This window comes from Hoplias malabaricus, chromosome 2 (assembly GCF_029633855.1).
Source record: "Hoplias malabaricus isolate fHopMal1 chromosome 2, fHopMal1.hap1, whole genome shotgun sequence".
NCBI lineage: Eukaryota > Metazoa > Chordata > Actinopteri > Characiformes > Erythrinidae > Hoplias > Hoplias malabaricus.
This window is the reverse complement of record NC_089801.1, coordinates 15566452-15580301: the sequence shown is the minus strand read 5'-3', so window position 1 is coordinate 15580301 and position 13850 is coordinate 15566452. Positions and strand designations below refer to the sequence as shown.

Sequence of the window (13850 nt, the reverse complement as noted above, 5' to 3'; positions counted from 1 at the left end):
TAACAGAAATGTTAAAATGGCCATCCAATCTGTTTACCTTATTATGAAAGCCTATTAAGAACATAATGGAGCATGCGTTTGTTTAACAGCAAATATCTACTTAAGAAAAACAAGCTTCTAGTCTCATATTGGCCACAGCAGGTTTAAATGTGCAACTTTTCAAAATGTACAGATCCACAAGGACTGGACCTTCTGACAGAGGACAAGAAGCAAGAGAGAGGGTCAAGTGAATGAGTGTGACCTCATACTCAATCCTGACCCAAAAGCACACGTAGGTTTTATGGAACCCCTGTGCAATCAGTCATTTTTACCTGTTGGAGCGAAGAACTCCCAGCGTAACCTAGAGCTACTGGAGGTGTTTGAGGATTCTGACACACACATATATATATAAATATGCACACACCAAAACCAGCCACAGAGAAGACAGGGCAGAGCACAGAGGAAGGTACAGAAAGAGAAACAAAGAAAAAGGTCCAGAAGCAAACAAAACAAACAACGCAACCAAAAAGAATAAAATTGTGGACTTCAGAAGGAATTAAAAAGAAAATTTAATTAAATGTATATCTAGATAGGAATTTAAAGACATGCAAGATGAACATAATCAGATAATTTCACTCAAAGTATCTGATAGTTTGTTAGTTTTGAGAAGTGCTTATTACCTGATAGTGATAGCGAGGTAACTTCAGCCTGTCTGGAATCAGCAGAGGAAACTTCTTCACAGGACTTCAGATATGGGCCGTCTGGACTGCTCACCTTGTGCGAACACATTCCAAAAAACATAACTTACTGTGTAGTTCTACAATATCAGACTGTAGTCCACTTGTTTCTCTGCATACTTTCTCATCCCCATTTCACCCTGCTCTTCAATGGTCAGTACCCCTCAGGACCACCAGAAACCAGGTACAATTTGGGTGGTGGATCATTCTCAGTGCTGCAGTGACTCTGATATGGTGGTGATGTGTTAGTTGGTGTTGTGCTGGTATGATTGAATAAGACACTAGTGCTGCTAGAGTTGGTAAATCCCTCAGTGTCACTGCTGGACTGAGAAATCATTCAAAGGTTTGAAGTGTAAGATTTTCTCTTGTTCTTGGATGTTGAAAAGGTTAGGGTGTTTCCAAGAAGCGTGCTGTCAGAAATTTGACAATTGGACTCCTTTTAATGCATACCAGGGAAAATCACAATGTAAGCCCAAAAGATGGTGTCCTTTGGGACTAAGGAAGGATCAGATCAGCCTCTGGTTCCTGGAAGTCCAGATACTTCCAGAAATTGATCTCAAAGCCTGAAAGATGGTGTCTGTTTGGGCTTAGAGAGTGTTAGCCTCTTGGATGTCCAAATACTTCCATAAACCCCTCAGAAATCAAAATCATCAGGTACTTGAAAATATTTCAATTTATACTTGGGCAATGGCAATGTCCCAAGTAAGCATTGAGAGTCCTGGAATTATATATGTATATTAAAAAAGCCTTTTGGGGTTTGGGGTAAGGAAGGATCAGATCGGCCTCACTTACTCATGAAAGTCCAAAAAATTCAAAATAAATAAAATAAACCAAAATTATCCAACAGCATCCAGTGTCCACTGAGGACTAAAGAATGACCAACACAAAGTTTACACAAACAGATGAGTTACTGTCTCTGATTCTACAAGGAACAATGAGGTAGACAAAATTGTCACTGTGGTGGTACCTTCAAGGGTATATATCATCATCATCATCATCATCATCATTTTCTTTTCCGCTTCTCCATTTCAGGGTCGCGGTGGGTATATATATTCATACCTTTATTTAGAAACATAATTGTACCCTATTCTGTTATAATTGTAGATTTTAAAATTGTGTTGATTTCATATTATAGTCTTTTATTTTACACAGTTCTATAAAGAAATCTTACAAATATTCATCTCTCCTGGAGAAGAGAATGTAACGTACCTTTAAGAAACAGCATTGGGCTTTTAGGGGACACCAGTGTTGTACGTTTAAATGTAAATTTACACTGTTTGTACAATTAGTGGTAATAATGTACCTCTTCATCATCATCATCATCTTCTTCTTTTCCACTTTTCCATTTCAGGGTCGCGGTAATGTACCTCTTCCGTACCTTTTTTCTGAGAGTGTAGGTGACAGTGAGAGGACACAAAACCCACGCTGCACTGTTGTGTCTGATCCACTCATATCAGCACAGCATACACTAAAACAACACCACTCTATTTCAGTGTCACTGCAGCGCTGAGAATGATCCACAACCCAAATCATGGCTGCTCTGTGGGGGGTCCTGACCATTGAAGTGCAGGGTGAAATGGTGATAAGTAAGCATGAAGAAAAACAGGTGGACTACAGTCTGTGATTATAGAACAACAAATTGCTCCTGTATGGTCAGGGATCCCCCGATGACAGGGACAATGCTTAGCCAAAATTAATAAACGTTTTACATGAAAGGCTTGGTGAATGGAGCAGAAAATGAACATTAAAAAGAATTTGCTGTGTTTTATTAACAAGACAATGCCATCTACCTGTCCAATAAAGAAGCGAACAACCAAGTTAAAAAACAAATTATGGACAAAGATTATTGATTTAACTATTGCCAAACCTGTCAAAACATATTTGCCATACCTGGTCACTACCAGACACTTCTGTGAACAGCGAATGTGTCTGTGTGAGCTCAGTCACTATTGTTGTCTTGATGATGCAGTTTCGCTTCACTGCTGAATTAGAGACAGTCTGCCTCTCTGTTGGAAAAAAAAAGCAGCCACAGGGTAATGACATATTTCATTTGAGTAGAATTATATATCAGGTTACATGTTTAATACTTGGAAAAGGGAAGTAAAATTTCATCAGAGAATATCATAGCCTCCTCTAGCTCACACTCTTAAAGGTGATATTATAGTGAAAAATTCCTGTTTTGAACCTTAATATTTCTCTGTCCAAATCTTAGCATGGGACCTGGTGACTTTAAGGTCATGTCTGAACACTCAAGAGCATCCCATATCAATCTATCTTTCTACGCAGACTCTACAACATGTTTGCAGAGCTTAATGTATTTGTCCACCATGGGGACACCTTAAATTAATTAAATACACTAGTTGTAAGGGGTGTCGACAAATTTTAGACACACAATGTACATTAGCCTTATAGCGCCTATGAAAAACTAAAGTAGAACATATATTAGAAACAAATATTTCTATTTATGGTGAGATGGTAAATCTGACTATTGGTTGAACTAGTGGTTTTAATTCTATTGCTATAAATTAGTTATGAATAAAACTACAATTACTGCAACCTGTGCATTAAACAGGGACACTTGTACCTTATAGCTGAATAAATATGATTTTATGATCCTGCAAACAATTCATTATGTGAGTGCAAGTTTCAGTGTTTTATGACCTACACTGTGCCCTACAGAGGGTGTACAGAGACATTTGAAACTTAGCATCAGTTTCACTGTGGTATGGAAACACTGCTCACTGATACGCTTACATTTTTGGACAAGGACATTCAATATCTTAAAGGCAGAGAGTCACACTGAAATATTATCCTAAATAATATTTGTTCCACAAATGAATATATAGCTTTTGCTTGTCGTTACATGCTAAAACAAAATAAGAGAACATATATAAGTAGATTAAAGTGCTAACAGTTTTCCCAGTAGATCCTATCATAAAAATGCTAGTATGGCTAACAGTGCGTAACCGTCTTTTTCTCCTCATCGTGCAACACAGTGGCATACTTCACTCCATTTATTTAATTTAGTCCTGAGTTTTGAAACGAGACAATCTGTCCCCAATATGGTGTCCATGCAAAAAAATTAAAAATCTCAAGCCTGCAATTCATGGATATCCCAAAGAAAGAAAGTAAAGTTTCAAACCTGTTAGCTCTGAGTTTGTGAGTGTTGGAGTGATTTCCTCATTGATCTTTTCCTGAGGACTGCTAAGACTCTCTCTCTCCACCTTTATCTTTTCTGTCACCTGGCTGGGGACAGGGGGTGTGGTTTGTACAAGCTCTTGTGCTGTGTTGTCACTTGCTGGTAAGATTGCTGGCTGTGGTTGAGGAATATTGGCTGGTTTTGGCGGTGTTGGAGAGAAGAAGACAGGTCGTACTGGTAAAACTGCTGGAGTCTCTTTCGTTTCCTCTACACTGTATTCACCATTTACTCGCACCAATCCATCAGTCTGAGGTAAAATACACACAAAGAAGTTACATATAAGCCTCCACAACAAATTATAATACTAAATGTTGCAGTATTTACTGTATTTTTATTACCTTAAGATTATATTCGTAATTGTTTAAACAACTATAAAAGTATGAAAAAGAATTGTATATATTACCTTTTTACTCTCTATTTTATCCTTATTTACTTAAAATGTTTTGGTTTATAATAACTGATGACTTTTATGTCTTTCTTTTACTGCAATTCTTTGATTGTAACACTATCTTACACTTTTATATTTTATAATTTTTTGTTTTAAGAATCTCTGTAAAGCACTTTGAGCTGCATTTCCTTTTTATGAAAGGTGATCTTTATATAAAGATTATTATTGTTTAGCTCACCTTAAGTGGCTTGTAAGAGGACTGACTGAGCTTGGGCTGGATGTAAGGCTTTGGGGTCAGAAGTGGCACTGGTTTGGAGGGTGGAGGGGGTATCCTGTTTGGCGCGGACTGGATCTCTGGTGCTTTCAGGCCACAAGTGGGTGATTGAGCTGGGGCTTTGGGCCGACTGTGTTTAAAACTTTGCAATTTCTGCTGGTGAGGCTGAATGGTGGGCTGTGTTTGTGTGGATGGAGGAGCCAATAAAATTTCTGATTCTTCACTAAGTGTACATGTGTCCTGTTGCCCAGCATGACTGGGAGATGATGTGTTGGCCACTGTTGAAGCAGAAGGAAGTTTTGGAAGTTGCAGTTTCTCTAGTATAGCATCACTTATAGTGAAGCGAAGAGCGTAGCGCTGTAGCACAGCTGCCTTCTCTTCTGGAGTTGCAGCTTTACAGTAGAGCTCATGTAGCTCTTGCTCACGACGTTCCCTGGAGGAATTGCAGAAGCAAAGATCAGGAAAGAGTGACAGGATTACATAATGTATTTCTGGCATACCTCAAAATATAGAATCTGAACAAATAATAGGAAAACAAATGAAGAAATATCCTGTAACATGCTTCCCCGTTATATACCTCATTAAGCATTTTAGCACCAAAACAACAATGCTCGAAGTGAAATTGTAAATGTTTAAGTGACTCCATAATTATTTGTACACTTTGTAAAGGAAATAAATAATTAAAACTATGACAAAAAGCTCAGGCTCACACTGAAAATATGAAGAAAATCAAACTTGAGGTAAATGTATACTAGGAAAACAAAAAGCTATATTACAAAAATATTTCATATGCAGAAAGTGCAATAAAGTATATTCCCACATATATTCAACTTTTTAAAGTCCACCTGATTGTTCAGGAACTATTAAACTGTCAAACACGACTTCCAGTTTTGCTGGGGTATTAAATATTAGGTGACAAAACGATAAAATTTCTTAGTCGTTCATCAGCACAAGGATGATTAGAGAATATACAGAGTGAATGAGTAAAAACTGTTATATATATATATATATTTATATCAGTGGCGAATGCTGGTCTTTCAAGGAGGGGAAGCTCAATTTCAGCCTACATCATAAAATGTGTCGGTTTACTTATAGGTAAATTCTACCCTCCGTTCCTTTTCAAGAAAATGATCTGTGACCCTGTCGTACCAACAAGGCGTCTTTTCCAGGGACTTGACTAGTGTCCTCTCAGTGGCCAGCAGAGCTAGGCTGCTTAAAGGGCCTTGGCCCATGTGAAGTGTGTCCGCCTGTGAGTGCTTTGTGACGGTGGAGGGGCTCAGCAGCACCCGCTGGACAGAAACTGAGATAGAAGTCAGAAAGAGTGATAGAAGTCAGTCTCCAAACACAAGCAGCTACAAAAAACCCACCAGAAATAGAAGCTCGATTTGTCGCTAGTCGTTTTTAACAAAGAAAATGCCGCTAAGAGGTTTCGGAAAGTTCAACTCAGGACAGAATGAAAATTTAATGCTCCAACGGATCTTTACACCAAAGGGTCGCTGATTCGCTCATTCCGCTGTCAATCAAAAAAGGATTCAGCCTCAGACAGATCATCCAATCATCATGCAGAAGCTGAGCGTCTGGGCCAGCCGAGGCCAGCCCTCTGCCCCATAGACCCCCAGAGACACTGAGCGTCCGATGGGCGGGACAAAGCCCAGCATTTATCCAATGACTCGTCTCGTCCACACCGTTTAAAGCACTGAAGCTGCGGGAAAGCCGCGTCTTTTCCAGTGATAAGAAGCTGATTCTGAACAAAAGTTGAGCGCGTTGTAGTGCATATTTATTCAATGACATGTCACACAACATTATATATTTGATCACTTATTTTTTGACATTTTAGGGGAAGCTGAGCTTTCCTTGCAGTCTTAGAGCAATCGCCTCTGATATATATAAATATATATAAAGAGAGAGAGAGAGAGAGAGAGAGAGAGAGAGTTACCAAGCACTGAGCCAGGGTTAGCCTGTGTTCTAACTAGTTGTTCTACCTTGTCGAAATGTGCCAGTATGCAGCTCTGCGCATGCTCATACCCAAAAATTGTAATGTTTTCTGGTGCTTTATGTCATAATTCTGTTTTTCTCCGGTTCGTTATACAATCTTAGTTTATTGTTATTATTTACTTGAGTGTTCCAAAACTGTACTTGGTGAATTAAATGTTAAAAAACCCTAAAAAAGCATTTATTATAACCGTAATTATCATTTATTTAATAGTGGGATTTATGCTGTGCATATCTCCTATTTATACTTCGGTAGGCAGCACTTTCTGATAAACTACATTTAGCTTACCAGAGTCCCACCTGTTGTTTTATCCAAGCACAGTATATATACGTATAAAAGTACACTATGGCAGCACATTTCGACAAGGTAGCACAACTCCTCAGAACACCTGTCGTGTTTAAGTGAGTGAGCAAGCGAGCGAGGGGGAGGGGGAGAGATGTCTGTGAGACTTGATTTCACGACAGTACTTTACACTCAGCAGCATGTAGGGGGTGCTCAGGAGATAAAAAAAAAAAACAACAACAATTCTTACATTGTATTCCTTTAACCAAAAGAAAGTTAAAACTTAAATGAGGAACTTCCGGACAATACATTTTAGTAGAAGATTAAAAAAAATATATTTAAATTTATTTTTTATAAAATACAAAATACTGTATTAAAGCAAATGTAATAATTAGACTAATAAAATAAATAAAAATATAGGTCTAGAGCTGCTTTAAAACAGTTTAAGGATGTCTTATCAAGGATGAAAAACATTTATAGAGCACTGGATCATAAAAATATAAGGCAGAATTTCCACACTTAATAAATATATCTGTAGAAACTAGGAGGAGGATCGTGTTGTTTAAAAAAGGTCCCAACCAGCAACACAAAAAAAGGTTTCATAAAAAAATGTAAATGTTGCACATCATCACTGCTAAGCTGTAGTGGAGGTTCTGTGATATTTTGGGGCTTTTTTTCCCACAAGCCCTGGGAACCTTGTTAGGATACATATCATCATGGTCTCAACCAAAACTAAAACTGGGTTATGGTGAGATCTTTGAGCAAAACAGTGATCAACAACATATACTTACATCCACACAAGAATGCACTGAGCTTTGGGCATAACTATACCAGACCCTGGATCTAAACCAAACAGTTAGTCCAAAATAAATGTCCTAGATCCTGCAGGGTCAGTAGAATCTCTGTAGCAGTATTATGTAATTAAGCATTGTAGAAGAAGACTCACTGCTGTAATAATAGTGATACAAAAAGTATTTATGGAGAAAGAAGTTTGTTTTTCTAGGCTAAATTTAGAAACAGTAAAGAATTATCTTCTAATTTAAGTGTAAGTGTAATTTTTATGTGAGCTAAGAGACCACACAGCTATAGCCATCTTAACCAAAAGTATCAATAAATCATGATGCATATTCTATACTCTTAGTAAAGTAATATTCAGTATCACTAAGGTATTCCTTTTTGGAGATTTAAAGCTAGTGTAGTAACATGATAGCAATGACAAAAAAATAAAAAGGGAAAAATAGTGAGAGAAAGCGAGAAACTGGAATCAGAAATATCTCCTCACTTCTCTTCCACGATCTCTTTGTAAGTTTTGATGCTCTTTCTGCGAATAGTGTCTCCGTCTGACATCATCAGTTTCTCCATCATCTTCCTCTCCTCTTCCTTCCTGATCAGATCCTGAGATGCACTCCGTCTACGATTCTTCCACCGAGCCAGGTCCTGCAAAAACCAACAAATGGGAAACAGACACAAAAACCTTGATATTCGAAACGAAAATGTAAGGAGTGAAAAGGGAAAGGTAAAATGTGTTTTAGTTTCCCCAATACTCAGCTAAGCCCAGATTTTACAATTAAGTAACAAAAAGAACAATTACTTAAAGCAACACAACATAAAATTTGATATTTTTGCTCCTGAGTTCCACCTACAGTTCATTCATTCATTATCTGTAACCGCTTATCCAATTCAGGGTCGCGGTGGGTCCAGAGCCTACTCAGACTGGGCCCTCACTGGGCGCAAGGCGGGAATACACCCTGGAGGGGGCGCCAGTCCTTCACAGGGCAACACAGACACACACACACACATTCACTCCTACGGACACTTTTGAGTTGCCAATCCACCTACCAAAGTGTGTTTTTTGACTGTGGGAGGAAATCTTATGCCCAATGATTCCAGGTAGGCTCTGGACCCACCGTGACCCTGAACTGGATAAAGGCTTACAGATAATGGATGAATGAATGAATGAATGAATTGTACTTAGTGTTCCTTTAATAGAAAAATCCTTACTCCTCTACAGACTGAACATGATATATAGTCAATGACATGAATGTCCTTGTAAGTAGCTAACACAGCTGCATCTTGTGTGTGAAAGTCAGACCCAAAAGAGTCTAGAAGGGTCAGTTTGTCTGTGCAAAGTTTAAATTGACCCAGTCCACTCCCTCAGGCTAAAAGAGCACACTTTGACAGGAGAGCAACATACAGAATATGACACGTGTGTTAGACCTCAAAGACCAGGAATATCAGCCTGCTGCGGCAAATTCTGGAAGAAGGGACATGACATAGGGTTACATTTCTTTCTGGGAAAGGCTACTTGCTCATAAGCAATCATAGCATGGTCCTGCATTAACAATAAACTTCATTCTCCTTTCCAGCCTCAACAAGATACACACAAGAATAAGTGCAAAACGCATGCCCTCATAAGTTCTGTTCTTTGGGTTTTATGGGGTTTGGGTCCCTGGGGCTCTCCCTAGTGTAATTCACTTTTACAACACTGTACTGATATCAAACGTTAAAGGGTGGATTACATAGTGCAGTTCCTGCAGTGCTGAGACCACAGTAGCAGAGTAGACAGAGACTCTATACTCCTTATTACAGGTCAGAAAGCATCACGATGATTTTGAAGCTGTAATTTTTAAGGTAAATATATCACGTAGTGTCCCTTTAAATACAATGCACTGGTGAAATGCATTATTCAATATAGCAAGAATAAATTGTAGCTGAACATGAGTATTTCGTTCAAACAGTACATGGCCAAATATTTGTAGTCATGAAATCCGGCAAATTTACTCCTGAATTTAAGGGTATTAGTACATTTTTTCTAAACACTTGGCTTAAATAATGGCTTCTACTCTTCTAGGAAATCTGTCAAGTAGATGTTGGAATATTCCTATGAGGATGTCTTGTTTTTAAACAAAACTTGACTATTCTATATACTTTAAAGGGGACCTCTACAATTATGGGGAAATACTGTTCTCTCTGGTTTGTTTATGTTCAGAAGCTCTGTTAAGGTGGAATGGTGTGTTTGAGGGGAAAAAAATTATTGTTGTTCGTATGTGGCTGAAATTTAATTCATGAACGTCACCTTTAAGGAATAATTTTTTTACAAACTGTTTAAACGGGGTATATTCAGCTAGCTATTTCATAAAGTATTTTTAAAGTACATGTTCAAAAAGTAAGGGCATCATATTTTTAACAACAGAGAAGCAGTGTGGCTTCAAGGTTTCATTCCAATAAAACAGAAACATTTCATTCCACCATACAAGATTAAACATATAAGGTGTACCCATTGTGGGAATGAAATCCTGGACACTGGACACCTTTATTTTAATTCATTTTGCACTGTGTTCATTTGTGACTTACATCCTGCCACTGGTCCTCCTCCTCTCTCAGTTTGTTGTATTGGTTGTGTAGACTCTCATGCCGTGATTGGTTATGTGGTGACACAGAGTCCACTTCCTCGTCGTCACGCATGTCAATTAAACTCACACTCCTATAAACAAACACAGACATTGCCAAAGTTAAAAGCATATGCAAAAATGAGAAAAGTGAATCCCAAGGCCACAGCCACAGCCACAGCAACACCATCACCCGAGAAGCTTTTCAATGAAAAAAGAAAGTAAAATGCTATAGGAAGGAGAAGATCCAGAGATGAGATTGAAATAAATGACAAAAGTAAATTAATATTAGCAATGGCACAAAACAGTTTTCAGAGAAATATAAATTAATCAAAGAAAGGAAGAAAGAAGAGGCCCAGTTTCCCAACAGAGTCTTAGTCCCATGACTTTTATTATGGTTTTTTGGTATAAACTTTGCTAAAATTTCTGATATTTATTAGCTAATTAAGTTTTCATAATACAACAGATAAACAAAAAATATTATTTATGTTGCTCACAGCCAAAAAAAAAAACTATGATAAATATAATAAATGGTGTAATTGCCAATCACAGTCTGCTATTCTAATCCTGGCTTATGTGTGTCTCTAATAAAAGGACAGCTCAAACTGCATGGTTTAGATCCATTTCCAAATTGAAACATTTTAAGAGCATGAAACTAATGGGAAACTCACCCTAAATTGGTAAACCGGCCAAAACATGTTTTTTTTAAAATACATTCTCAGTACGGTGCATCTGTATGCTGTAGTGGAGTTAAAAGTAAAAAGACTTCTACCACAACAAATTCAACCGCAGAGATAAAAACATATCTGCTTGCATGCGTGTAAGAAATTATGTAAAGAGCACCTCAGTTTAAAGAAAGAAATACATGCAGAAGCTCAGATTTGCAGCAGTGAAAGTTGGAAGAAGAAATATTGAGAGAGTGAAAGGCAGATCAAACTTACTCGCTTTCATCAGAAACACTAGCAGCCTTGTGACTGAATCTAGAATGTTAAAAATTGATACACAAAAAAATGAAAGATTTGTCAGACTTTGATATGAAGGGCAAAATGAAGGCATGATGAAATATAACAGGCCCAGGTCTTCTTTAAAGATGAGCACAAGTTGCTTTGAGGAACTTAGGCACTTAGCCAGTCTATAAAAACTACTGAGAAATATACAGTAAACACCCAAAAGTTAAGCATCATTTTAATATAACTCACTTATTTAAATTTATAAAACATAAATCTCTATGTAGAGATCTTTCATACCAGCTGTTACATGGATTTAAGGTCCTCTGTGAAGTGATAATTTGTAGAGCTACTGAAAGTAATATTGTTCAGTAAGCGGTTACAGATAATGAATGAATGAATAATGGTTAAATAAGTGATAACATTTCATAGCACAGCACAAGAATCGAATACAACCGAAGTTTGAGTGTTTCTTTGTGGGAAACAGCTAAATAAAAATAATAAATATAAGATATGCATACTGTGGAAAACCATCCATGCACAATCAGTCTTGTGAACACAGGAACCTTCTTCTTTTCCATGGTTATTGTATATGTGTCTATATGATGACGTATTTAGTTTTGAAGGAACCTAATTTCTCAGCATGGTTTAAAAATAATAATAATAAAATAATAAAATAAAAAGTGACATAAAACTAAAAGCAGGTTCACTGAAATTAAAGGGTATTTCAACCAAGTTTCCACATAATTAAATGCTTTAGATGTGATCAGAATTATCCCTTGTGGTTTGACAGGAAATGCTGTTTAAAAAAAAACTTCACAGTGGTGGTGATAGGAACCAAATGTCCAAAGTCTTTAATGCTTCTAAAAGCATCATTCAAACGTTATTATATATGATTATAGTTATGAAACATATGCTACCTGATGTCTCAGAGATCTGCAGTAGTTTTAGAGAAGACTTAGGCCTAAAACATCCATGGCAGGAAAGTACATATAAAGAATTATAGTACTACAAAGAATCTATTTGACAATTTAATTATCAAGTTACATATAAAGCAAAGAGGATGCACTGCTAGTTTTGGATGGTGAATAAAATGACAATATTTTGCTTTATAGAATCTGTGACTCCTGGTTCATATCACCGTCACTATAAAGAAAGTTTACCAACAGTGCATCATTTCACATCCAATCACAAAAAATAATTTTGTTCTTATGGTGTTTTTGCAGACATTTTGGAAAATTGGTAACATTTCCCTTTAAAGCCAGTTAGCAAAGGATGTTTGATGCAAATGTGGCCTCTGCAGTTCTCTTCTGGTCCACATTTGGCCTTAAATGACAGCATTGACTCAGAATGCCACCTTGTGCAGGTCCACATTTTATGGGCCAGATGTTGTGTTGTTTGAACATATAAAGGACAAATCTGGCCCACATCTGGCCCACACAACACTTGCCAGTGCATAACTGAGCCATAATTGCCAAACATGGCACAAATTAGGCCCAAATGTTACCATCAGCCAAAGTATTACACATGTAAATGCATACCTACAATGGTAGGAATAAAAATTTGTGTGTGCATATGTATGTATATATTTCTAAGGGGTTAAATATTTCCTCACGTTGGGGGGAGATCATCATCTTCCAGCCAAAATGGATGTCGTGGGTTGGGATCAGGTTTAGAAGAAGGGCTTCTAGCCTTGGCCCCACCTAAAATATCAGTTTGCCCACCCATCACATACTCAGTGCCTGTGTCCTGTCTGTCCAGCCTCTGAGGGCACTTCTCAGGCATGTTCTTAGGATCTGCTGAAGGTGAGGTCACGGCAAGAGGGGTGCAGCTCAGAGGATTTCCATGATTACTAGAGCAAAAAAGGAGGGGAAGCATTTGAGCAGTGTTCCATTCTTTATGTTTGTATATTCTAAAGAATATACATACAAGGCTCTGCCCACAAAGGCATTCTTTTGTAGCTACTGATGCAATCAGAAATCAGTGTTGTATGCATGATTGAAATTATATTGTTAACATGTTTTAGTTTTTTTATTTGGCATGAAAATGAGTTACACATATTTATATAAAGCCTGATATACACCTAAGCATTATACCACTCTTGCCTACGCTCAGTACTGGACCTGGTGTCCTTATGATCATGTGCAGCTGTACCTGTGCATTCCATTCTATAGAAAAAATATTACTATATAGCTTATATAGGTTATGTGGGCAATGAGTGTATTATAAAGTAGTGTAAAAGTTTTTAAAGAGGTAGGTAGATATTTATATATTCTAATGATGTATTTGAAATGAATCCCCACATTATTCTCTACATTACCCTAGTGCACTACAGTATATAGGGAACTGAATTCAGGAAGGTAGTTAATGGTTTCAGTCATGACTTTGTGTGGGTTTTCACCAAACAACACAGTGTATTATGACCATACACTATTTAGTAGAGTACATTGTTTGTGCTCTTCTTATTGTGATGCATTAAGGGACTGTTTGAGTGCACTGCAAATTGTGCACTATATTGTGGTCACCACTACAAAATGGCAGAACCCCAAAATAGTGCACTATATAGTGATCAGTGTGCAGTTTTGGATGTTGCGCAAGTTTAACTTCCACTGAAATTCTATAGACTGAGAGGTCTGTAGGGTCATGTGAAATTTTGCATCGG

The 13850-nt window shown here is 37.5% G+C and overlaps 1 protein-coding gene across 5 annotated transcripts in view; it reads right to left on the bottom strand.

The window, feature by feature from the left end:
- Positions 1–13850, bottom strand: part of limch1a (LIM and calponin homology domains 1a) — an 80840-nt gene that overhangs the window by 14646 nt on the left and 52344 nt on the right. For 3 of the 5 annotated variants that reach the window (XM_066658731.1, XM_066658737.1, XM_066658742.1), the window contains exons 9-16: positions 12804–13040; positions 11183–11221; positions 10207–10336; positions 8135–8289; positions 4542–5010; positions 3859–4162; positions 2607–2722; positions 660–753 (exon numbers count right to left, since the gene is read on the bottom strand). In XM_066658731.1, the coding sequence (XP_066514828.1) occupies positions 660–753; positions 2607–2722; positions 3859–4162; positions 4542–5010; positions 8135–8289; positions 10207–10336; positions 11183–11221; positions 12804–13040 (1544 nt within the window). The remainder of the gene's footprint in view (positions 1–659; positions 754–2606; positions 2723–3858; positions 4163–4541; positions 5011–8134; positions 8290–10206; positions 10337–11182; positions 11222–12803; positions 13041–13850) is intronic. The other 2 variants (XM_066658743.1, XM_066658746.1) reach the window with 2 other exon arrangements.